Genomic DNA, 26,081 nt, shown 5'->3' with positions numbered 1-26,081 from the left:
TATTATTGCATCTCCAACAGTTTAATTCGGACACACACACACAAGGTGACTAAATGAAAGGAGTAAAAAAAAAAAAAACTGTTCCTGCAGCAAAACCAGGTACTGTATATTCACTCTTTCCCTACATCTCGTTGACAGCTTGACACCTAGAAGGATCACAGAGGCGACATGACTTAAGACTGACTTAAGTCATGACTTAAAGATGACCTATTTGAAAGACTAAAACATCTGTTTTGCGGGCCTCTGTCGATACACGTTTAAAAGCTGCCAACTACTGTACGTCTTCCAGACTTGTTAATAAATGCCTTGTGATTATGAGATCAAATAAGAGAAGTGAATTAGCGATTCCTCTGATCACAGCCTGTAGTGGAGGATGAGGAGAGCCTCACACTGCATATCAGATCTCACTGGAGAGAAGCAAGCCAAGCCAAGGAGAGAGAATAAAGAAAAAAAAAGAAAGCAATATCTGAAGGCCTTGTGTGATGGACACCGATTATCCTTCATCTAATCCTGACGTTCTTTAACATATAATCCCAGCTGAGTAACAGCATTCCACAACATCCTCAATTTTGCTGGATGTCTTATTTGGAAGCAGTCTGGCAATGCCATCTCCAATAAAATATAATTTGGTCTAATGGCCTTTTTTTTCCAATTACATTTTGAAAGCCAATAAAGGGAAATATATTTAGCGTTTAGCAACCAGCATTATCATGGTTTCCTATCTCATTAGCTAGAAGCTAGGATAAACACACTGTGATTTAGCAAGAAGAGACAAACACAAAACACAGCTGCTATTCGCAGGAACTGGTGTGAATGAGGCAGTTCTCCCTAGCTAACGTCTTTCATTAATGCAGACTCATTTGGTTTCTCATTTAAGAAGTCCTGAGCTGTACTTGGCTATCTTTTCCCTATACTTCACAGGTGACAGGAAGGCCCCGCTGTGAAGTCAAGAGGCTCTCTATTTAAATTCTGCTGGAGGGATCAGCATTTGGAATTTTTTTTTTTTTTCTCAAAGTTAAGCCGGTAATATTTTGGAGATAAGGCAACAGACATATTTACTCCTAACAGGGTTTGCCTGCGAGACCTGATCCAAATCTGAGAATGGATTGGCTGCTAAATGAATTCCTTTATCTGCCTGAGAGACTAAGTTTAAGCAATAACCTCAGAACAAAGGGGGAGAATTAGCCGACATCCCGAGGGCCGGGCGACATAGAGACTTTGAATATATAAATAGACTTATCTACCACCACCGTATCCTTGAAAACTTCATTGCTTGTCCTGCACAAAACATTTGTCATCTTCAGGATGAAACATTTGTGAAGGGACTTCAACTTGATTGAGCGCAGAAAAGAATTTGCTTGTAAATAATCCCCGGATCTTCACATATCATCATCTGCTGTCACCAAACAGACGTACACCTGACTCTTGCCAACTCAGGGGTCATGGGAAATGCGCTTGGGACCAATTACAGGGAGCCAACTGGTGGGGATTAGTCTGTTTTTGGGCCTAACCTTTGACTCCTGGGTTAGTGGCAGAATGAAGACACTCAACCTCCTGCCTGAGAAACAGCCAAATATAAAAAGAGCAAACGCTGAACCCCGGAAGCAACTGAAACATAGATATGTTTATCACTGTAACACCTTTTATTGCTTTGTGCAGTTGTGTGTGGTCCTGTGTGTGTGTGTGTGTGTGTGTGTGTGTGTGTGTGTGTGTGTGCGCGTGCGTGTGTGTGTGTGTGTTTGCAAGCTTTCAAACTGCAGTAAATGCCTCACAGAGTCTGGATAAGCTGTGGTGAAGTGCTAGACTGCATATAGCAAGCTAACTAGAACAGTAAGAGACATAAGCTTTAACATCCAGACATAACAGGGAAAACAAAATGAACTTACCTTATCTGAGTACACAAAGAAAAGGGTGAGCAGTATCAGCTCTGCCAGGAGTATTATCAGCAGGACGATGAAGAACTGTCAGAGAGAGGCAGGGAGAGAGAGAGTCTTGTTTTAACAATTACTCCAGCACTATAGTAAATTCACTTCTTTGTGCCGTTGAAAAACAAATTGAACATAAATCTGAGAGACTGGGCCTTTGTTGCGGTCGTTTGCGTTACTGAGTGCTACGGGATGCGAGGAACAATAATGACATGACTGTAGTTTACATACTTTTATTACAAATGCCTCGTGTGAATGTGCGATTCCTTCTTTCTATTCCTACCCCTCAATTTAGGTTGAAGGAATAATTCCACATTTTGGGAAACACTTTGATTTGCTCTCGTGTTGAGAGTTAGATGACAGCATCTATAATTGATTGTGTGTTAATATTAAAGGTGTTAATTAATGAGCTGTTGGGGTGCTATTAGGTGCATTTTGTTACGTTTAGAGAGACATCTGGGGACATCTTTAAGCATAAATTATTCTCAAAATCAATTCCTCTATTGAGGTTTTATGAATGTTCACGCAGTACATCATGTAAAGTACTGTTGTAATTGTCCATTTTTTATATACATTTATATACATATTTATTAACCAGTGTCTATTAGGCATCTCTTTAATAGCGGTTCGTGGCGTGGGTGTTAGTCCTTGAACTTCTAGTTTAGCCGTTTGTCATCTTCTGATGCGGTTGTCATGGCTACACCTCCCTCTTTGGGGGAGAGAGAGCAACCGTGTATTCTCTTTGTGGATTGGATTTTAAACCTCACTTGTCTTTATAAATCTTCACATTTATAGCTGAAATATGTTTGTTCTTTGCCCCGTATGAGACAAGAAGACGTTTTTTTCTGTGAGTGCCGACATTCTGTTTGTTCTGTTTAGACAGCAACGACCGTGCACCTGACACATTGCTGTATCATTTGGAGTTGTGCGCACGGCTACTGGCCACTATATCTTTGGAGAGAGCCCGGCCAGCTGTTTCCCCTCTCTGTTTCCCGTCTTCAAGACCAACCTAAGCTAACCGGCTGCCGGCTGTAGCTTCAGATTTACTGTCCAGACATGAGGGTGTGCAAGTAAATATCGATCTTCTCATCTAACTCTCAGAAGGAAACAAATGTAATGTGTTTCCAAAAATGTCAAGCTATTCCTTTTAAAGTTGAAGTTAATGATTTGGGTTTGTTAGCCGAATACACAGCAACCCAGATTCCTCAGTAACAACATACAGCAACAAACACACGAAACCCCTCAAAAGGGTTAAGGAGAAAGAGAAAGAGAGACATGATATATGAGGTGGGAGCGACAGAGGGAGTAAAAAAAAAAAAGTGCTGGAGGGTTTGTGAACGTGTGAGAAGAGGGGAAGAAGGTTTAATGCTTCCAAAGATTCATTTCCAGCACAGCCTTGCATCTCATCATCTCTCCTTACTTGACTCCCCTTCAGCTCGATATTTACCAAGCTCTTGTGCACGGCACGGAAGGAGGCACGTGAACCTACATGTTTGAAAAAACCCCCCATTAATTCCAAATTGGTTTCAGAGGGAGGGAGGAGGAGTCAACAATTATTGTGTCAAAGCCCAAATGAAATAGTCACAACAGTTTGTTGTTGGTTGAGTATCTGGGTTTCAAGTTTAGCGTATCGCTGTTGTGCGTTCACAGTCGGTCTGTCACATTTTCCTGGTGCTGAAAGTTTAAAGAACAGCTTCTGGTGCTGCTGCGCTGATGGAGATGTGTGAGAACGTGTGTGTGTGTGTGTGTGTGTGTGTGTGTGTGTGTGTGTTATCACATGCATACACAGCTTTGTGGGCGCATATTCTCATTTGCTGGCAATTCACACTTTCAAGGTTTTAAAGAGCTGCTGTTTCAGCTGGATATTCCAGTGTTTTCTCTCCCACTTCTTTTTTTTCTTCTTTTTAAATTTTTTCCTTTTTTAATTTGTCTCAGTAAACAAGTTTTGGCAGTAAAAAGAGAGACTGAAAATGCACAGCTAGGGATATCTAGGCTTTGAATACTACTAATCCAGAGAGAGTTGTGGGCAGAGTAACTTTAGAGATAATATGTCAAGGTAAACGCTCAGATCTGTTTGCTCCACAAGATCTAAACCTGTTCTGATGTTTCCGGGTCCTGCATCCCCTCCCTTGGGTGCGCTTGGACAAACAGACTAAGGAGAAATGACTAACAGACACCTCTGCACTAAACAGAATGCTAATGGCGAAATGACACGCAGCCACACACAGATGTGGCAAGAGACTTCAATAAGAAAAAAATCTGAACTTCTGGATTTTCCATGAAGTCTCTCTGTTTTTTAATTCTAGTCGTCTTTCACACCCATTCTTCCCTCCCTGCGCTCCGACTCTTCCTCTCTCTGCTTCACAGTTGTTAGGCAGGTGAAGGAAGCCATGTCGAATACTGAGGATTTGGTGGGGCTTTTGACTGATGCAAGAGCTTCAAGGGATTGAGCTGTTTGTGATGTTAAGTACCCAGAGCCCCAACTCCACGTCTCATTTAAAGTTTCTATACATGAAAGTTTTTTTCTTTTTTTTCTCTCTCTCTCTCCGAACAAACCTCATTCCACTGGGTGAACTTTTATAATTAACTTGTGCTTAAGATAAAGCACTTGTACAACTTTGGGCAAACAGTGCAACGTCAAGAAGGAGTAGTCTTTGTAATGAATAATAGAACAATCTCAATTATTGAGGAGAAAATTATCAAGTGCCTTTAGTTTGCTATGTACATACAGTAATTCAGCCACGCTGGTGAGACAAAAGGCCTCCTGACTGACACCTCTTTCACTGGGCTGTGACCTAAGCCATGGAAATGACATGAATGTGCTGGTGTTAATTTGCAGGGAGAGGGAGAATCCCACTGCTCGGCTTTAGTTTTCCTCTGTTAGCCCCCTGAGGTTTGATTCAGTGCAGACTGAACTCCTTCTGTCAGTCGTCTAGCTCAGCCGAGGCTCCTGCTGGACGACAAACACAAACACACATATGCTGCTTATTGCGCTCTGGCCTGTGACCAGCGCGTGTAGGTGTATAGACACATATGTGAGAGGCTGACTCCTCAAGGCATTTCTGCCAATATTTGAATGACTGATGTGGGGGCAAGTGAGAAAACAAATATCCAAAGGAGTTGCCGGGTGTCGGGTCTACGTGCGTCTTATTTACAATGGGGTATTGGCATAAGTATGTAGATTTCACTCACGCTCAGAAGCAGGCACTTGTTCTCCTTGATGGCACCCAGGCAACCAAGGAAGCCCGTTACCATGACGATGGCACCGATGGCAATGACCATGTTGGCAGCCGACAATGAGGGGAATGAGGGCGAGAAGGTGGCGAAGCTGCCCTGCGACACGGAGAGCCAGATGCCCACGCCGAGCAGCCCACAGCCACATAACTGCAAGGCAGAAGAAGAGACAGACGACCAGGTGAGAAAACAAATGGCAGATACGTGGCAGTCTTTTCAAGGTTAACTACAAAAATGATTAACAACCAAGATCATTTTCAGCTCCCCCCCTGGCAGATTTTTTCTCATAATGACAGACCTCCTGAACAGTCAGAGTGAGGTTAGCTCTAGAATAACACAAATCCCAGCCCCAAAAACCCCAGTGCAACAGGCTCAGCTTCCTTCTGGCTGCCTGGGGAATTACCCACACAGTCATCCATCACCAAACACTGCTCAAAAAACAAGAGGGTTTACACCAATTACAACTACGATAAGCCAATAACAGCTTTGCAAGAGATTAGAGCAAAAAATTGGACTTGGGCCGTGCTGGTTTTGCACGTTTGAGCTGATTACGTTAAATCCAGAACAAACAGAGATGTAATTACTGCCACCCCCTAAAATGAAAACTTTCCAAAGCCACCCGCAGTAGACTTGAACTTCACCTAGAGGGAGCAATTCCCTAATTCCTCCCTGTCACCGTGCCAGACTCCCGCTGATGTGTTTGAGGTCTGCAGTGTGGGCCTTTTAATGCATTAGTGTTTACGGCTCAGATTGGTGGAGTGCAATTTCCCGCCTGCTGATGTGTTGGTCCATCTATGAGAGATAAGAGCCAACGTGGCCACTACGTGGTGAAATATAGGTTAGGAGCTAAGTGGTGACATTCTTGGCTGCACCTAATAGAATGAAATACCAAGAGCAATCTTGCTATGAATAATAATAAAAAATAAAAAAATCCCAAATGAGGTAAAATATGGAAAGGCGACATGGTAAATCATCACACCGCCCACCCCCCCCGTTCGTCGGATCTATTCACGCCACTCCCCTCTTCGTTTCTTATCTTCGCACCACTGCTCCAGAACATTTTAATGCCTGTCAGAAATATGTACACAACCCTGCAAACAAACACACACAGGGGCACATAAATATATATATATATATATATATATATATATATATATATATATAAAGCATAAACACACAGTCATCATTTTATGGATTTTGCTCCTTCAGAATAAAATGATTAATCCACCACACGCAGTGCCTCTTTTCTCAAGATGACAAAGTTTAACTGACAAATAGCGTGAGTGATAATAAACCTGGAAATATGCTGCACTTTCAGCAATTCTACAACAAGCGCAGCTTCAGTTTGACTAATGGCGCGAGTCTGTTGATCAGCTACGTTGCACTGCAGGTAAACAAAGTGACTTAAAGTACATTACAAGTCCACTAAAGTCAAAAGAGGCTCTCAGTGATGTTAGGTGATGATGTGCAAGAGTAACTTTGGGGTTTCAAATGCAACCCTCATGAGGTAGTGAGAGATGCTTCAGGTCTAATGAGTCCTAGAGGATCAGTGGATACATAAATTCAGTTCACACATCCCCCTATCAAGTGTCAGAACAGCGCAGTCTCACTCTCATTAACCTGTGACCTTTGTACAGGCCGACCTGCACTGATGAGAGAGCTTCAGTACGTACACAGGAACACAGCCACGCAGATGATAGGATGAATGATACACATGATCTCCTGAGGACTCAGAGAAGACTGGATGCAATTAAAGGAGGTGAGGACACAGAGAGAAAGAATCTCGAGTGTACAGAAATGACTCAAGAGAGATGAAAGCCCCGCGTGAGAGTTCCCACATTCTAGCGCCGGGTGACTTTAAGACTTTTGTTAGACTTCAGTCTTTCACAGAATCACAGTGATGCCGAGCTCGCCCATCAGCCTCAGAGAGAAGGACACTTGTTTAGTCACATATGGATGAAGTAAAGTCTGAGTAAGGCTGCACCTGAGCAAGATAGATAGATAGAGAGATAGATAGTTAGAGAGAGAGCGAGAGAGGTGCAGTGGTGCATGAAAGACTTTCAATCACCCATCGCCTAAATAATTCAGAGGCAACTGTATTCGCTGGGAGGCACCCGTTGGCCCTTTATGCTTTCCTGATTAAAAATGGGAGAATGAAAGCGTCAATTGAGAATGCTGGTAAAGGTCATGTCCCTCTGCATAGTGGCTAATATAAGGAATCACAGCTGACACTCTTCAGAAGGCCAGATTATATAGAGCATGAGGAAGGGTTCGAGAAAGCAGGGGAGGAATAGTAAGTTTAAGAGGCCAGATGGATGGAGAGGATTTACCGCCAGCGAGGCCTGAGCGCCGAGAGCCTAGGTGGGCAGCGCTACAATGCCTTCACTTAATTGTGTTAAACGCTCAAGTGAAGGGAGCTCGTCCAAGTGTGTCGCTCTCTTTAGTGACTGTGAAACCACCCAGTCCCCAGTCAATCTGTCTGATCTGAGCCTACGAGGAGCACGCTCTAATCTCTGCCCTGCTTCTACTACCATTCCTACTACTACTACTACTACGACAACAGCATGCCGTCATCAGATCTATGTGTTGGTGCCAGCAGAGGAAATACCTCCACGATAATCTCTGATCTCATTGCTTTATCTGACCTTGGTGTGTGTGACTGAGCTTGACCCCTCCGAGTCCCTCCGCTGAGCTCCTTATCTTCTTTTCATTTTGAGACGGTCATGTTTTCATTTACCATCTGCAGGGGAGGATCAAAGGGTCCTCAAACAGTGAAGAGCTTGTAAACAGTCACGGAGAAGGATTACTATTAAGACAGTCATTGTTATAACATCAATCACAGTGGTAGATGCTTTAGGGTTATGATTAAAGTTTGGGTTGGAGGAATAAATTGGCCTATTACCATATTTTCTCGCAACGTGGAGTTGCAAAAATAATACTTTATGCAGTCGTCTTGTGGTCTGGATGATGTGATGTAAGTCAATACATCGACTGATGCAATGACGTTTCTAATCTAAGACCAGCGCTCACACTTCACATATGATCTGCTAGTCAATACAAATGTCCCACAGTATTACAAACCTTTCCACTGTTTACATAAGGTTTACATAAGATTATTTGCTGGTGGGGTCCCTATCTATGCAACTCCACCCAGTGTGATTCTGCACCAATTATCAGTGCTGATAGAAACAACCAGCATGGATGCTCTGGGTTATTACTCTACTTTCGCCGTCCTCTCAATCCACGTATGTGCAACTCTGCAGGGCACGGATGCATCATTAAGCAACTGAGGGTGACGTGTGACAGCTTGCCAGGCCCACTACTGTTTCATCGTTAACAAGCTTCATCTGTCCTGATTTTCAAATATGTTTTTCTGATTTAGTTACTGGGAAAATAACTGTCAAAACAAGCTGGTTGTTTTGTCTCGCTGATGTTTTGTTTAGTCTACATACATGCAGCACAGAGATGCTTCCCTCCCATTTATCACATTGAAGGTTAGTTTCATATTTGATGCTGATAGGAGCATATCTGCTGTGGTAATGAAAAATTCCTAGCATTCTGGAATACAAAGCTGGCCGCTTTTAACGCTGAATCGAGTTCAGAAAGTTAACAGCACTTCTGACAGGAGGGAGGGTTGCTGAGTGTGTGTAATTGTGCTTGATACAGAGCCATTCTTTTTTTTTTTTTTTTTTTTTTAAATCAATGAAGAAGAATAAGAGCGGGCTGAGAGAATACGTGACCTTTTCATACGTGTTATGCAATATTTTGAGAGCACCTCCATGGAAAGGCAGAATGGAGTCCAGTGTCTAAATGTCATTTGCGAAAAAAAAAAAAAGTGACAATGGGAGCCCAACAGAGAGGAGAGCAGAGGAAAGCCACGCCAGGTTTCTGGTGGAGGAAATTGGAAGACATGAGATGTGACTCTATCTAGCTGGGTGAATGGGAGTCCTACTGTTTAACAAGCTCAGGGTGAAAATAATTGCAATAATACTGTGTGAAGCAACAGTCGGGCTCTTTTCTCCAAACAGGACGGAGAGGTGAGGGAGGTCATCCGTGAGGTCTGTGAAGGAGGGATAGAACGCCTTAGAGCCAGAAAGATTGAGCGCGCACGTGAGATGTGTGTGAGAGAAGAAAAAGAAAATAGAGGTTGACCCTTCATCCGAGTGGCTGACTGGGCTCCGAGAATTATCAGTTGCTGCAGAAACTGGAAACTAGTTGGGGGACATTGACCTTTTTACACCCAGAGCGCTCAGAGAGGTCACACCCTGTCGTAAAGAATGACAGCCTTTGTCAAATTACTGCTGTGATCTGTGGCTGCTCTCATCCCAAGGGCTCAATGCTCCTGTGAATGAGTTTGTGAAGTTTGAGTGAGAGTGTCTGTGTGTGTGTGTGTGTGTGTGTGTGTGTGTGTTGCTGCGGATTCACTGAAAGTGTGGGTTGAAGCCTTTCACTTCAGTTTATTGACGGTTTCAGAGCTGAGAGTAAATGATTGGTCAACAAAGAAGTCTTTTTTTTTTTTTTTTTTAAACAGGGAAATCCTAATCTTCGACAGACATCAGCAGACTCTGCCATACTGAAAACTAACCTTTCGTTTCAGTAATTAAAGTACCTCTACCATCACAGCACAATAAACCATAAAATGCCAACCTGACTGCACTGCTTGAGGATGAAGTCACTTCAACACTTTACGATCCCCTCTGCCCTTTACTGCAACTCCATATTTCTTTTTATTGCGAGAAAAACATTTTTTTTTTTCTTGTGGCACAAGGCATCATTTCTGCTTTGGCCGGCATTGATTTTGTACTGAAATGAAGACGGAGGATATTCACCTCAGATAAAAGAATATTTTTCAGTTTTTCACCACGTGATCCCACAAGCCTCTGATTCATGTTACTGCATACGTACTACATGGCCTGCCAACTGCGAGAGGAAAACAGAATCACAGAAGAATAGTCAAAATAAAGCAACACCAAACATCAAACAGGAGTGAAAAAGCCTTAAAGATAGGCTATTTGTATTTTCTTCTCAGCAAGTGGAAAAGGTATTTTTTCAGACATGCTGTGAAAGAAAAAGGAGTCATTTTAAGAGCAGCTTCTCTACAGACACTGTTTGACTGTGCCTGTCAGAGAGGGATGTTTTTTTTTTTTTTAAAGATTTCTTCCTGATAAATGAGTACTTTTACTGTATCTGTCCTCCTTGGTGACCACACGTGAGCAAACAAATCAGAACCCTTGGTGACACAGAAAAATAGTATTAATATTATTTTTCACATTAGCACTCTTGACTCTTGAAGGACAAAAATTTCTGTAATGAAACAATCAAATCAAATCACATTTACATTCTGCCTAGTGTCAGCTGGTTTCAGCCCTTTATCTGTTTGCTTCTCTTCTACCGTCTGTGTTCACATATACACTATTTTAATGCAGCTGAATTTCCATTAAAGCTGTTCTTATGTACATGTTTTTCTGTTTCTGCTAGGAAATATTAACTGAAACACTTCCCATTAAGACTACATGTTAGCCAGCAGTCACTTCCAAGCCATTTCCAAGCTGCTGCTCTGCACTGCTACAATCCAGATTTTATAACCTTGACGTCGTCTCACAAAATCACCAAACACTGACGACAACGGCTGCACTAACATGCGAAATGGTCACTCGGAGAGAAAGTCAGAAGCAACAGAATATCTCTTATTTTTGAGACCGTCTTCTATGGAAAGTAGCTAAAGTTTGTCCAAAAAGTCGCTAAATTACTCGCTAGCTGCTTTTTTGAAAAAACACAATTTTTTTTGAAAGAGCAACGCCAATGGGGAAACTCCAACACTCGACCCGCCGACCAATGGTGTAACTTCATGACTTCACGCGGTATTCAGCTGACATATCGTACAGTATAACTTGATCACTCAACTCTATCAGTCAGTCAGTCAGTCAGTCATGGACCTGCATTTACAGGGCTGGCTCTGTTGTTGCAGACCAGCCAAAAACATAAAAGTATTTGTAACATACTGAGCATCCGCATCGACAACAAAGAAAGGGATTATGTTGCAGTTGTTGTTTTGAGAAGTTTCTGTGGGCATAATGATACTTCTTCACTGAAGTTCAAGCTACAAATTTTTCAGAAACATTTCTCAAACCAACAAGGTAGTAAAACACAGGTTTTAAGTGGAGTATTCATATTGACTATCACTGAAATCTTGTTTTTCTTAAGCGCAATAAAAAATATCTACATGGATCCAACACTCGAGGCAAGTGAAGCTGCTTGAAAATACATTTATGATTAAAAACAGACTTGTTAACATCGACATTTCTCAGCGAAGTTTGGGTAGTCATAGTAGGAAATTAATCCCCATCCCTTCCATTATGAGGCTCATGTTTTTCATTACATTTCTTACACAATATTTATCCTGATGATGGTAGACAAGCTAAGCTGTAGGCGGTATACAGCTTTCCAGTAAAACTCCCCACCCCTGTCTTCTCAGGCTTCCTAGGGGCATCCTAGTCATTCCCCAGTGGATAGCGTACAGCTGATGTGAGTTGTATAACAAGTAAATAATTCACAGGGTCTGTGATGGTGGCTGAGGGAAACAGTGCTTTCAGGCTCAGAATAAACACCGCATGAATTCAAAGGGCCGAGACAGATGCAGAGTGTAAGATTAAAAAGCTATTTCTGCCTGTTTAAAGTTTCATTCACCCAGTGGAGTCCTCGCAGACTCATACAATGTAAAAGTTTACCTAGAAAATCACATTGCCTTACATACCGACTGATAACACAGCATGCAGCTTTCTATGAACATGTACACTGTAATTTGTCGACAACTGAGCTTTCATTGGGTCAAGTACATATTGTCCATACACTTTAACTGTATAATCTGTCCAGTTACTGTAAACACATGAATCAAAATGATTCATCTTTTTAGTTCTGTGCCGATATGTTTCGTAGAGGTAGAGTTCCCACCACCCATCACATGCTTAGCCAAGCATCTAGAACGGTGCAATTCTGTGGTGGTTCTGGTTGGATGCCTTAGCTGGCCACTTTAAAGTAGGGGGCGTCGTGTGGCGTAGTGGTCTAAGCAGGCACCCCATGTGTAGAGGCTACAGTCCTCGCTGCAGTTGGCCCCGGTTCAAGTCTCCCTCTCTCTGCCTCCCCATTTCCTGTCTCTCTCTACTATCCTGTGCAATAAAGGCACAAAAGTCCAAAAAAATATACTTTAAAAAAAAAAAAAAAAAAAAAAAAAATTATCCCCTTTGAGGGTGATGCACCTGTCAACGATGCATTGTCAGTCATGTCCCCTCCCCGTCTCTCTCCCAAAGAAGAGCTGAGAGGCCCATTCACCGCAAAGCGACTCTAAATCAATCGCGCCAGGAAGGATTAAAGACAGACAAGCCTTTCTCTGCCTGTCCAGAGCTATCCCTGCCGTCTGCGCTGCAAACATCCACACTCTTTCACACCTGACAACAGCCTCTGCCCTCAGAGGACGAGGCACAAAAAGAAAGATAGTCAGGACAATGGCAGAAGAAACACTATTAGACATCCCTGACTAATTCTGCTGTTAGATCTCTACCATCCCAACAAGACTCTTCAATCAGCCCAAGAACCCAAAGGCACTTCAATTATGCATTGAGAACAAGTAGGAGAGCACCAGGAAGGCGAAAGTCATCCCATGTCTGGAGCCCGAAAGCGAGGCAGCTCTGCTTGCCACAGTCAGAGAGAGTAAGAGCGTGGATAGAGAGAGAGAGAGAGAAAGAGAGAGAGAGAGAGAGAGAGAGAGATGCACAGGGAAATGGGGCCTGCCTGCAAGCCAAGCGCACAGTACAAAGAACAGAGCCAAAGACCAAAGCGCTGGTCCAAATACAGACAAACACTGCCACAGGAGAGAAAAGCTCCTTTACTTCTTCATGCTGCAGATGTGAGGCTGCTGCACGGATGGCAGCTGCCCTGCCCTAATACTATCTCTTTCCAGACAGCTCAGAACCAATGCTTAGAAACGCAGTTCTTTAAAGAAATGAAGGACAATAAAAATACTAGTGATGTTTTAATGAGTACAATGAGATATAAATACATAAACAGAGCAAATAACAGGAGAGGTTTCCTTGCACAAGGCGCTAATTAAATATGAATATTGCTGCTTGCTGTTGACATCGAAAGGTGCTTATGAAGATATTTTATGAGGCATTTGCGTGCAATAAAAAGTTGACGCGTTAAGAAAAATAAATATCTATTTATGTGAAGGCAGTGCCTTTTTATGAGTGGCTGTTTTCCTTCACATAAACTGCATCGCCTGTAGAGGCACACAAACATTTGGCTCATATAAATATCTCACTCTGGTCTGCCAGTGCAGCCATGCTGAAAATCCTCAGAGGCGGGCAGACGGTTGGACAGTATCCCACTGAGTTTCACTAGTTGACGGGCTTAATGAGCATGCTGGCTCAGCAGAGGTAGAGCATAGCCAGAGACCTGTGTGTTAGACTGGTTGGACATTCGACCTGTTTCCCGCATAGTACCTGGAGCAGACGACCAAAGGGCTCAAGGAAATGGGAAATCCCTAATGCACGATATGGCAGCTGCAGTGTTCTGTAAGTAACAGAGAAAGCCAGAGTGTTGCACTCAGCACATTTCTCTGCTCCTTCTCACCTCTTGCAGAATCAAAATGAGCCCAAGACTCGGTGTAACGGTGGAAGGCAACAGCTAAATGGTCTTGTATGGAGGCATCTGCTACAGAGAGTTCCCCGGCAGAGATGTCCATATGCTTAATACACACAAATCTCTCTACTTGCTCCCGCTTTCAGAAAACCCACAAACAAAACAATAACCTCTGCTAACAACATCAACAACTGCAGCATAATTTAGTTTTCCTAATGGGCACAGGGACTCTGCGGCATGAACCGAGGTGACCTTGGCTGGCTATGTTCGAGACAGCCGGAAGAGCAAAACATGTCGTTACAAATGTATTTCAACTGTTAAACAATTGCTGGCCCGAAATGAGGTGAAAGGCAGCCTTGGGATTTTTCCTTGGAAACGAGCAAAACACTTGGGCATCAGACATGTATTGTTATGGTTTTATCTACAGGGTCAGTCTGTCTTACCTTGTGCAGAAGCAGACCGGCTGCTGGTTTCACTGTGTGCTGTTCAGGGAGAACTGTGATTGTAATTGCGTATGTGTTATTGTGCCTGTGTGTGTTCATGCAGATGTGTATGTATTAGATGAGATGTGTGAGATTTATCATCTCATTTCACTTGGCAGGAACACAGTGTGGGCGTGTGGCCTTGCTGCAGGGATGGTCTGAGTACTGCACAGCTCACCAAGGCTTGACCTGTTGCTGCTGCCGGAACACTCAAAATCCATTAGAGACACTGGCGCAAGCACATGGCCTATAACATTTCACCACAATGTGATAAAGGCTTACCAACACTCCTAATGAACAGGAGGGATTGTATTTGCCAACGGGCGTGGTGGCGGAAACCCAAAACTAATATGAGGGGGGTGACGTGAAGCCTAAGTCTGTGGCTGTGCAGAAACACACCGTGTCTATTCACTGTTTGTGCTTTGAGATGGTTTGCAGAGGGGTGGAACAAATTTTTAACAAATGCATAAGAGTAAAACTGTGAACATCTAAGCATATGTTTATTCCTGGAGCAGGCAGTACTGTGAATGGGAACACTCCTGTTATGCAATGCGAGGCATTATGCATCCCTGAAGGGAGAGAGGGAAGATGAAGACGCAAAATATGCACATCCGCTTAAGTGAAAACCAGAGCACCAGGCGGATGCCTAGCGAGAAAAGAGGATATTCAGATTGAAAGACGTACAATCAATAGTCGCTCTGCATACCAAGCCACAGGGCAAATGACCATTTCCCTGCACTTAGGAAGGGCTTTATAATACCCTTTTCTCCTCATATAGTAAATTATTCACCATACTTTTAAAGACAGAGTGAAGGGAAGAAACTGTGAAGGGAGAGCTTTGCTAATGTTATTACACCCTTTGCTATGAAGTGATAAAGTAGCCTCACAGTATACAACTGAAGCTTTTATTACTCCATGTCCCCTTATATTTTATTTGTCCTACTGTTGCTTCTTTTTGTGCTGTGGGGAGCAGTTTTTTTTCTACCCATTTTTACCCAAGCATGTTGCAGTGCATCATATAGCATATAGTTCATGCCATAATTCGTGATGTATAATAGCAAAGGGCTTTTGGAATATCGCAGACCTGCTGAAATAAGGACACAGCCACACACCCACCCCCTCGCTTTCTTTTAGTCACAAGTTAGCAGCAGCACAAATCCTGGAAAAGTGACCTTATTCCATGAATGTGTGCCACAACTGACTTCATTTTGGAGATAATAAACTTAGAGTGTGAGAGAACATGGAGTGAAAACAAGCCCTTACATTAACCAATGCAGAGAGCCAATCTGTATGCATAGATGTGCAGTGTTTCTGTGGGCGCCGTTTGAATTTTGATGACGCTCCGTCTGCATCTACTCTTCATCTAGACGCGAACAGAGGGGGGATGTGATTCTATTTCACCTTTGGCATGACAGCCACGGCACGAGTGTTGTGTAAAAGCCAAAAAAAACTCTCTTCATCCATCATTATTAAAAAAGCTATTGTTGATTTAAACGAGACTGAGAGGTAAAAAGAAAAAAGAAAAAAGCTATTGATGCAAGATAAAGCCTTGGCAGCTGCAGTATTAACAAAAATGAGATTCCTGAAATACTTCAGCTTTAACCACAATAAAAGTTATTTCTTCAGGGAAAAAAGTCACACTTCAACTTTTAATGTGCCTCAAATTACATTCTTTTGCCATATGGTGAAGCCCTGATCAGTGTCCCCTGTGGTTGTTGCAGAAGCTATCTCCCTTTATACCTCTCTTCTCCCTAAGGAATCAAATTGCTTCTTTTTACTCACTCAAAAAACAGCTCAAGTGGGATGACGGGGTGAGAATTAGGAAGTATTGTGCGCATCCCGGGCTCTGTGAGGATATGAAACCTTTCATGGAGGGCTCCCCAAAGAAATGACCTTCAGTTAGCACTTGAGAGTATGGTGAAATCTCTCTCTGACAGTTGCCGCTCAATACACACACAACACACACTTTTGCTTCACAGCCCGCACCACAAACCATCGAGGCCTTGAGTACGGCCGCAGCATGACAACCCCCCACCGCCAAACTCATGTAGCTGATAAATGCATGTCTTCCCTTTTTGACCGGTGTAAAGGTCAAGTTTTAGTAGCGGTTTAATGGTACAGAAACAATTCCTTGACTGGCTCTGCTCCTGTTCCTCTCCTCTCCAATCCACCCCTAAACGGCTCATTGGAGGCAACTTTACAGTTGACATGCTAATTAGCACAGAAGGGAAATGGACTGTGTAACTACTCTTTTCTGGTCAGCCAACCTCTGAATCCCCATCAGCCCCTGATCTCAATGCACTGGCCCGCACAAAGAGATATATCACTAAATAATAGCATCAATCCCTGTGTTAATGCTGGGACATAATAGTAGCTGTATCATTCACTATAACCCGCCTCAGGGATGTGAGAGAAAGAGACGAGGAGAGAGAGAGAAACCAGGGACGGAGGGAGAATAAATGAGACTTCATTCAGTCGGTAATGTTGCACTGAGGATGCTGTAATATGACTCCATCAGTGACCTCCACTGGCCAGTCATAAACTCCCATACACTCCCACAACTTCCTCTTCCTGCTCTGCTGAGTAAATGCAGGGTCAGGACAAAAAAAAAAAAAAAAAAGATATGCAGTTGAAAGCATCAATGAGGTAAGGTTAAACAGCCTAACTCCTCTTTAGAAACCGACACTGCACCCTTGTTTTGAGGGCACGGGATAACTACCATAGATGACAGACTGAAAGAGGAACATATGGATCAATGCCTGCTCAGAGAACGGTACTGGAATAAATCAATACTCATTACATCTACATTAAAGTCTGTCAGAAAACAAATAGTCTGTACTCCATGTGATACTCCCCAATAAACGTGTGAAAGATGAGGGGGCCTGATTCGTGCCGGAGCAACCCGAGAACCCTTGGTCAGCTGGCTGTGAGTAGGGTGGGGTTTCAGTTGTTTCAGTTGGCCCCCACCCCCCCTTGGTATGTGCAACTACAGTAAAGTCACACACTATCATGCATTTAGCTGCTGTCACCCCCCCCCCCCCCCCCCCACACACACACACACACTCACACGTACCCCACAAGTGTGCATATTTTATAACACTTATGTATGGATGTCTCCAAAATGCCCTGCAGGGGCAGTTAATATGTGCATAGAAAGTATTACAGTCATTCATTTTAATGACAGCTTCTATCGTCTCCTTTTATAGTGTGAGTTCTGATTTCTTCTTTTTACAGTTGTGTCATACAATCCTGACATGTCACTGAATCTTTTATGGTTTTTCATGAAGACGTGTCAATACTACATTCTGATGAGTTATTTGGTTAAATCCTAAATCCATCTACTGCTCGTATGACCTCTGGTGGATTTAAAAAAAAAAAAAAAAACAAGAACATGAGCTCTGGCTTACTAAATGTCTGACAAAGTTCCTGCAACTTTAATAATGGCCTCATATACCAACATAGGAATATAATTTCTTCCTAGCAAAAAGACCCTTTATTCACCTCTGGAAAACCACAGGCTCAATCACTGCAGAGCGTATGCAAAGCACATTGTTAAAATCAAGGTATGTAAATATATACTGTGGACTGAATATTTAAATAAATTGCACATCTTAATGGGCATCAGGCCACGTGTGCATCTATGTGCTGATTGCATGATATGTGTATTTCACTTTCCAATTGCCCCCAGTGACCCCCCAGTCATCACTTGAAGAATTCAAGCGCATGCAGCGGAGGCCAGTCCGTCATCAGACACGAGTTCAAAGACAAAGCTAACAGGGGGATTAGTTTCAACAGAATATTGTGAGTAATTTTTGTACGTGATCGCCACACCGCCACGCTGGCTGTTGGCTTGGCCGCGAGCCAAGGCATGAGACACACTGGGAGAGTGTAACATTTTGTCAAGGGCGCCCCCAAATATGAAATATGGTAATCCTAAAAGACTTTAACCTTTCCCATTTTCAGTCAGTGGGGCTGCACACAAATGTTGCCATCTTGCTTAAAAATAACTCACATGATTGCAGAACCACTTTCAAGCACATACTCTTTAATTCAAGGCAGCCAAAAGGCTCAAAGCGGGGACACAGAGAAGCCAGAAGTGGGATGAAGCCTTTTCAACATCAAAGTCATCAAATATGTAGGAGTTTCAATAAAGTCCAAGACCTCGTATTCTAATTTTGTCGGCCAAATTCACTTTTTTCTTCCCTTTCAGCACAAACTGCAAAGCTAGAGAAATTCACTTTTATTCACTAGTTGAAGGTTGATTAATTCAATCCAAAGGGGGTTTTCGAGGCAAGATGTCACGAGATTGGATGAGATGAGATAAGATGAGATGATTTTGTTTACTCAGCCTCAAAATGTTGTGATAGCGTACTTGAGATGGAAGCTGAGCACCTCTCATGTGGGTAATTTCACATAAGCAGACAAACCTCACCTCACCTCTGCGTCACTGAGAACATGATAACAACAGGACAGGAAAATCCTTTAAATGGCTGTCACTACTGTATCTTCAGCAATCAATTTCCCTTTCCTTGCCTTTGTATAAGGGAGCAACAGTTCAACACCTATGAAAACTGCAAGCAAATATAAACTTGGAAGTTATTTTTTCTTGGGATTATCAATGTAATCTTTGCTCAAACTGGACCTTGTTAGTTCATGGGGCTGAAAAGAAAAGCTTTATGTGTTAAGCTTATAACTGCTGTATTTCTGGTGCTCTCTCAACTCCCTCTCTGCATTACTGTGGTGTCAAGCCCGTGAGTGTTAGTATGCAGCGGGTGTGGATTCACGTAGGAGAATTACAGGAGAGGTCACATTCAACTCTGACCTCACATATAGTAGCAGGGCAGCTAATCTTCAGTTTCAATTGCTGTTTATGCTCTACTTGATGTACACGTGTGTGTGCGTCTGAATGTGTAAAAATCCCTTTTGGCCCATCCTGCTTCCTAGAATAGAGAGGCGTATGTGACTATCACAGCCCGTTTCAAGCCTCTCTGGTTGCTTTTGTTAACAGTGCCCTCGTGGGAACACGGCGGCCCCGAGCTGATATAGAGACCTGTCAAGCACGCCTGTGGTCCAGGTCAGTGTCAGGGGGCTAAGCTAGGTCAAGTCCCCGGAAGGAAAATGACACAAGTAAGCAAAAAAAAAACCTTCCATATTATTTCCTGTAAGGCTGAGTTCTTTTTTCGTTTTTTTTACTTTTTTTTTTTTGTAGTGACACCCAAGTCATTTAAATGCAAAGTGAACGGGGAGGAGGAGAAGCTGCAGGCTGTAGCTTTTATGTGGGAGTTGACAGCTGACGGGTTCATCATTTGCTGAGAGTCCCCTTTGAAAAGCAGTTATAAATAAATACCTGGAGTACAGCCTGTGAGTTTGGAGGAGTCAGGAAACTACATTATTTCCTCTTTACAACCAAAAGAAAAAAAAGAAGGTACACCGAGTTCTAAGAGATGCTGACCTAAGTTGTTATACCCAGTCAGGCATAGAGTTTAGGTAGAGGTAGATTTGCCAAAGGACTTCAGTGTTCAGTAGAAAGTTTTAGGAACACATTGACCCTTGCATTACAGGGATATCCACCTGAGATTCGCTAACATTAAATCTATCTCAACCGAGGTATCAAACGGTATAAGCAATGATGACGTCAGCATGGCGACCATCTTGGCTGTAACTACGGATGAATTTCAGTGGAAATTGATTATTTTAAAAAATTAAGTTTGCTGTAAATTTACTTCATTATCTGATATTTCTCCATCCAGACTTTCTGAACAGAGCTTGTAAACCTCTGATGGGCGAGAGACCCTCACACATTATACAATACGAGGAAAAAGTCTTTGATGGTAACACTGTACTTTGTAAAAGCAACTTATATTCAACAGATTCTTAAATGTGGTTTTCAAAATTTAATTAAGTAGAAGTTATGCTTGTATGAATATTCATGAAGGGTACAATGTCATGGTTGCTTTGCTACAAGAGGTTTATTTCTCTCATAATCATTCTTTTTACATTTGAAAACTAAATGAAAATGAATGAAAATGAAAAAAAAGTAGCAGGTTGATTAACAAGCTTTACCAACTTTCTGCCTTTGCTCTTGAGAGTTTCTAAAGTTTTTGCTTTTTTTTGGCCATTTTTTTTGGCTTTAGTATTTAGGGACAGAGAGAGAGACATGCAGCAAAGGTCCTGAGTCATATTCAAACCCAGGCCGCTGCAGTAAAGACCGAGGTGCTTCACCAGGTGAGTTGTGTTATGTGCTCGTTTACTCATTACCTTCTTACAGTGAAGTAGACATGCCAGCAACCCTACCAAATAGTGGCCACATGACCCTTGCCTTGCAGGTCGTCTCCCATTTTTCCTTAGTTCAGGTCCTATATTGCTTCAGCGACGGCTCTATATTTATCTATACTGATCATCAAAAGTCATAATTCTTGGTTGAAATTTCAAATTCTGAAGAGCAGAGAAAGGAAACTAGCTTTTGAAAATGTAGGAGCTGAGTCGTGCCATGTTTTCCTGCTCTGTTTAGGAAGCCAAAGTGTTTCCCAAGAGGGCCTGACTTGCCACTCATCACAAAGGGCCTTAGGCCTACATGCTAGATCAGTAAAACCATGAGTCCCTCTGGCCCATATAATGTAGTAAGGTCAGCTGAAGTCCAACCAGCCACTGAGGTGATTGAGGTGGTTATATATAGATAGCACTGGCAAGCTAACTCATACAGGGGACCAGGCTGGGGCTCAGTCACAAGGCCCTGCTATGATTTAGTGCAAGATCTTTAATCTAAAATCAGCCAGTGGCGTAATGGAGCCAGACCCTTTTCCATGACACAAACCAGAACAATATTTCCCCCGTGGGTTAAGGAGATGAAGTGACTCAATTCAAAATAAATGGAGGATGATGAGATGTTAATCGTGGTTGCACTAGAGGAGAGTTTAAGAGACCTACCATCTTTTCAATGTCACAGAAGAAAAAAAAATCACTCATGCCAAAGCAGCAACGTGACAAGAGCCCGCTAGTGACAATCACAAGATGATGGTAAATGCTAAAAGAAGTAGCAGCTTTCTATGGTTATCATATCAAACCAAGGAAGCCAGTGGTGCATTTTATCATTTACGAATTCCACTATAAAGACAGACAACTGCTACTCGATGCAAAGTGAGTGAAAAGATGTGACTAGATACTAATTCAACTGTAGTAGGTGAGCTGATGCGCAGATGCATCCTTGAAGGTTTCCCATGAACGAGTGAATGTAGGGATACAAAGGGAAACTGGAGAGAGACTGGAGGGAAATAACTGAGAGAGCCAGAGTTTCTGGTGAGGCTCAGCTGAACTCAAACACATAGACACACTACCACACACATGGTTATGGTGCAGCTGTTGCTAGCTAGCCTTCATTTAAGGTCTGGACATTTAACAAGACCGAATACACTTTAACATAAAGGTAGACTATGTGACTTTTGAAAGAGTCCAAAATCTGCCCAGAACCACACAGACAATAAGCAAAATGTAATCAAGGTGCAAAATAAGTGATAGGATGTAGAAGAAGAAGGAGCCTTGTGGAAAAAGAGATTTTTTTTTATTTTTTTGGTATACATAAGTACTCTTGACTTTTTCTGATGTGGGAAAAAATATTTAGTCACAACAGTGAGAAAAGATGAGTGGAGACACTGTAGTCTGAAAGACTATATAGCATAGATTGATGGCATTTTGATAGAAAATGCATTGCTCAGTGTACTATAGATGGAAGTAAGTGCTGGGTTTATATTTTAGTCTCATCTCATTCCTTCTTGACAATTTGCATCACAAGGGGATTCTGATTGATGGGCTTTTTGTAACAAAAATGGAAAGCTTGAGCTTCACATGCACACACACTCGTCACTCATGCGTAAGTGCTGAAAATAAATTCCATTCATGCCTGACTCACAAATGAAAATGGAAGTTGAAACAGAGGGAAATATCAGTGTTTAACCAAAGAAGACTTTAGACAAGCCTTTTTTCCCCGCCTGTCCAAGCGACGCGATAATCAACTGGGGATGAAAAGACACCATCCATCTCTAACATACATTATTAAACCCATGTGACACTACATGTCAGGAACTGTATGGACCCCTCTCACCACAATCCTTTGTTAAGTGTGGAAAATAAGTAAATGAAACTAACGTAATATGTGATCAATCAGTAAATTAAGAGTATAATGAATGCGTGAGGGTGTGTGTGTGTGTGTGTCGTGTGTGTTGTGTATACTGTATGCAAGGGCCGGCAGAGGAACAGAGGGGGTGGAACAGAGGTGCATCTCTAAATTTCAGGGATGATTAATTAGTTTAAACTACATCTGTCTTCCATGCTGCTCATAGTTAGCTTAGTAAACAGACTTTCAGTGCTAATCCCTGTTAGCCGAGCACAAATAGGAGGGATTGAGTAAATGAAGACCGTTATGGCGGCCGGCCAAAAGATTAAATCTGTCTTGGGAGTTAAGAGACTGAACAGACTTCTAACATTTTAATGATACTGGTTGCTACTAAAGAAAATCAAACAGTTAATCTTAAATGAATACTTCTATGATGCTGGATGAGTATATCTGGGCAGACTGTGTCTAGAAAAGGTACAATGCTGCTGAAAAGGCCTGGCCTTAACCTTTTTATTCCTTTAACTGAGATATGAAGTAGAGTGGCCAGTTTGCAGACTTCATGTCAGAGTCCACATGCTCCCTGGATAAGTCCTTAACTGTGACTGCTGGACTTGAGGGCGGATAAGGGGCATTACTGTACATGATCGAGCTGCTGAAAACCTTCCCGCAATACCTACTTTTATATGTCAGTCGAGTGGGAGAGCAAAAAGGAAAGCCTTTCATGTTGTGGAGATTTCACACATAGCTGATGGTCCCTATTCAGAATTAATAAAAATGAGTGTGAAGTTCAGGTGAGGAGGAGGAGGAGGAGGAAGAGGAAGAGGAGGAGGAGGAGAGCTCAATGGATTTGGTTTGAGAAATTTTGCCCATCTTTTATTTGTTGAAGGCCAAAGAGGACATTTCTGTTATTCTGTGTCCTGTTGGTTTCTTGTACATGCACACACAGCTTTTTTGTAGACAGTTAACCTCTTATTAGAAGTAAGATCAAGACAAAATTTCCCATGATCAAAAGAAAAATAAAAAGAATTAGAAAAACTCACCTTTACTCATGTCCTCTGTGCAACCCTTGGTACATTTCCAAAATTGCCAAGAGCCAAAAAAAAGTGTCTCAAATGAACAGACTGATGGGCAGCTAGGTGTGATGAAAAGCCCTCTATGCTATGATTTCCACCTACATTTAGATTTCCATGTAATCATTTAGTGGACACTCTTATACAAAGCGACTCACAAGAGAGGGACAACACTAAAGCTCACGTGCAGAAGGAGACCTTGGTGTAAGTGCTTTATCTATTTAATAAGTGCCAAGAGATCACCAAAGCCACTGTGCTCTCTCTATGGAAACACGGTGCATCAGATAAAGAGCAAAAACCTATATCACATGCCAGAACTGTGGGCCAAAGAAGCTAATATTCACTTGCAGAATCTGACAACCCCAATTTTACAAAATTAGGAAGAAAAGCTGATTTTCCATTTCACTTTGCTCCCATCATCAGTAAGAAAGATAAAGATTGGAGCTGAAAGTCTGCGCCATGAGAGGAAACGACTGACTTGACCCCTTTGCTAAATTATGAAGAAATAATGCCTAATTAAGTTGAGTGGTTTCACACCACTTTCCCCAGCAGCTTCGCCCCGGCTTTCCTTTCTCCCAAGTCGCAGAATCAGTCCGCCAAAGGCAATAATCACTTCATTCTGCAGCGCTCTCCATTATGAACCTCTCTGAAGGGTTAAGCTGCATCCCCCCGTGTCACCTCACGAGAGAGCGGCTATTATGACGGAGCAGGCCTTTCAAATTATCTGATCGTCTCCGTGGACTTCATCTGGCCAATCCCATGTAATCTATAGCATGGACCGAGAAAGGCTTTTAAACTGTAGTTTGACCGGCTCCCTGCTGACTGAGAGGGAGAGAGACAGGAAGACAAAGACAACTAGAGAAACGGAGACGATGAAATAGAATGAAAAATATGCTGCGATGAGAAGGTGATTAGTCGAGCATCCCTGTCTCTGCTTGTCCCTGAGGTTCAGCATGTTGTCAGACAGGATTCTCATTAAATTAGATCAATAAGGGAGTGGGAGTTTGTTTATTCACTAAGAGCACAACAAAACAAAACAAAACAAAACAAGAACAAACAAACAAACAAAAAAAAAAAGTCAAAGCCAATGATGCCTGCAAACATTTTTTTCGCTGGCAGAAAATTCACTTGGCCACACTCAGCAGCGGGGTCTTGAACTAAAAGCACTGCTCTTATTAAAGTATTTCAAAGAACAATTTATCTTGTCACTTAATCTGATTAATAACATATTTGAAAGAAACATCAAATTATTAACATCTGCAGCAGGACAGATGTTGCTGAATAATTCAAAGCACACGTGTCGTACTGTAACAACGCTGCGACTGACTTATATGCAGTTTTATTGTCTTAAATTAAATGAAACTACATTTAACACACAGGACCCGAATGCAGCACAAAGCAACACGTTAAAAGCAAATAAAGAGCACATCTGTATGCAGAGCGCACATGCCTGCACTCTTATTCCCGCTGTGCTGCTGAATGAATGAACGCTCTGATGTTTTGTCGGCGTGTGCAAAAAATTTAACCCCCCTGATACATGCACTCTTCAGATCCATTAAAACAAAGATTTCCTGAGGTGTTATCACTGAGCTGGGCCGGCATCCAAGTGTTTACCCTCGAACTTGTTTGAGGAAAAGGCAGTGACACAGAGGAGAGAGGATGAGGACTGCGGAAAAATAACTGTTTTGGATGTTACTGGTTTTATTTCATCTTTTTTTTTTTAACTCCAGTCCATCTGTGTTTGTGGAGAGTATGTGGTAAAAGTTAAAAGATATAAGAAACCTTGAATGTGCACATTCCTCATGAAACTAGTTCCTTCTATGAAATGTAAAAAAAAGTTATGAAAAACCAAAACTCCATCACAAGAAGGAAGCTTCAAAATTAGATTTGTGTGGTGCAAGTGCTGAGGGCAGAGGACAGAGATAACACAGGGAGACGCACTTAACATGTGCAATTACTGGATTTATGGAACCTGAGCAAGCATTGTGGCATTTCGGTGTGTGTGTGTGTGTGTGTGTGTGTGTGTGTGTATGATGACTCTTATTGCAGTGGCTTGGGGTAAACCAGGCAGGAGGTGAGCTCTTACAGACTCTACTCAATCTCCTGCTCAGCGAAGATAATTTTATGTACCACAGCACGTCGGCCAGGTACGGGGATTGAGCTCGAGGGGAAGGACCCTGCCTTGTGCTGCCAGTTAGTGAGGTCCTCTGGGTCTCACCTTGTTTGCCATTGCTAGTCAATAATAGAACATTTTATGAAAGTACCACTAGAGAGAGTAAACAATATACAGCTTAGGAAAGACATTAAACCAGTGGAGCTGCTTAGAAGCTGAAAGCTTAATGTGCCACAAAAAAAAAAAGAAAAAAAGAAAATGGTCAGGAAAGAAATATAAAACAGGTCGACAAAATGAAAATAAAGCACTGGAGGTAATGAGGGAGTGACTTTAATTATGTGATAAAAAAATAAAAGTGGGGGATTAATTCTGTAGTGTTGGACCTCAAACGAGCCGTGATATTTGCCTTGAAAGCAGAATTAGCGACATTGTCTGACGTGGAGTCTTGTATCATCGACTGGACGGATGCTAACCATATGACAGCTGATCTGCATTAAGAAACAGACTCTC

General features: G+C 42.4%; 1 protein-coding gene across 3 annotated transcripts in view; it reads right to left on the bottom strand.

Annotated features, from left to right (window-relative positions):
* The window catches only part of tspan9a (tetraspanin 9a), a 152,047-nt gene that overhangs the window by 11,271 nt on the left and 114,695 nt on the right, over positions 1 to 26,081 (bottom strand). For all 3 annotated transcript variants that reach the window (XM_087174019.1, XM_087174020.1, XM_023406317.2), the window contains 2 exons: positions 5,118 to 5,309; positions 1,887 to 1,961 (listed from right to left, as the gene is read on the bottom strand). In XM_087174019.1, the coding sequence (XP_087030145.1) occupies positions 1,887 to 1,961; positions 5,118 to 5,309 (267 nt within the window). The remainder of the gene's footprint in view (positions 1 to 1,886; positions 1,962 to 5,117; positions 5,310 to 26,081) is intronic.

This window comes from Seriola lalandi, unplaced genomic scaffold (genome assembly GCF_002814215.2).
Source record: "Seriola lalandi dorsalis isolate HSWRI2012SDOR001 ecotype SW California unplaced genomic scaffold, Sedor1 jcf7180002054302, whole genome shotgun sequence".
Taxonomy (NCBI): domain Eukaryota; kingdom Metazoa; phylum Chordata; class Actinopteri; order Carangiformes; family Carangidae; genus Seriola; species Seriola lalandi.
The sequence above is the reverse complement of the archived record's forward strand: the minus strand, read 5'-3'. Positions and strand labels throughout refer to the sequence as shown.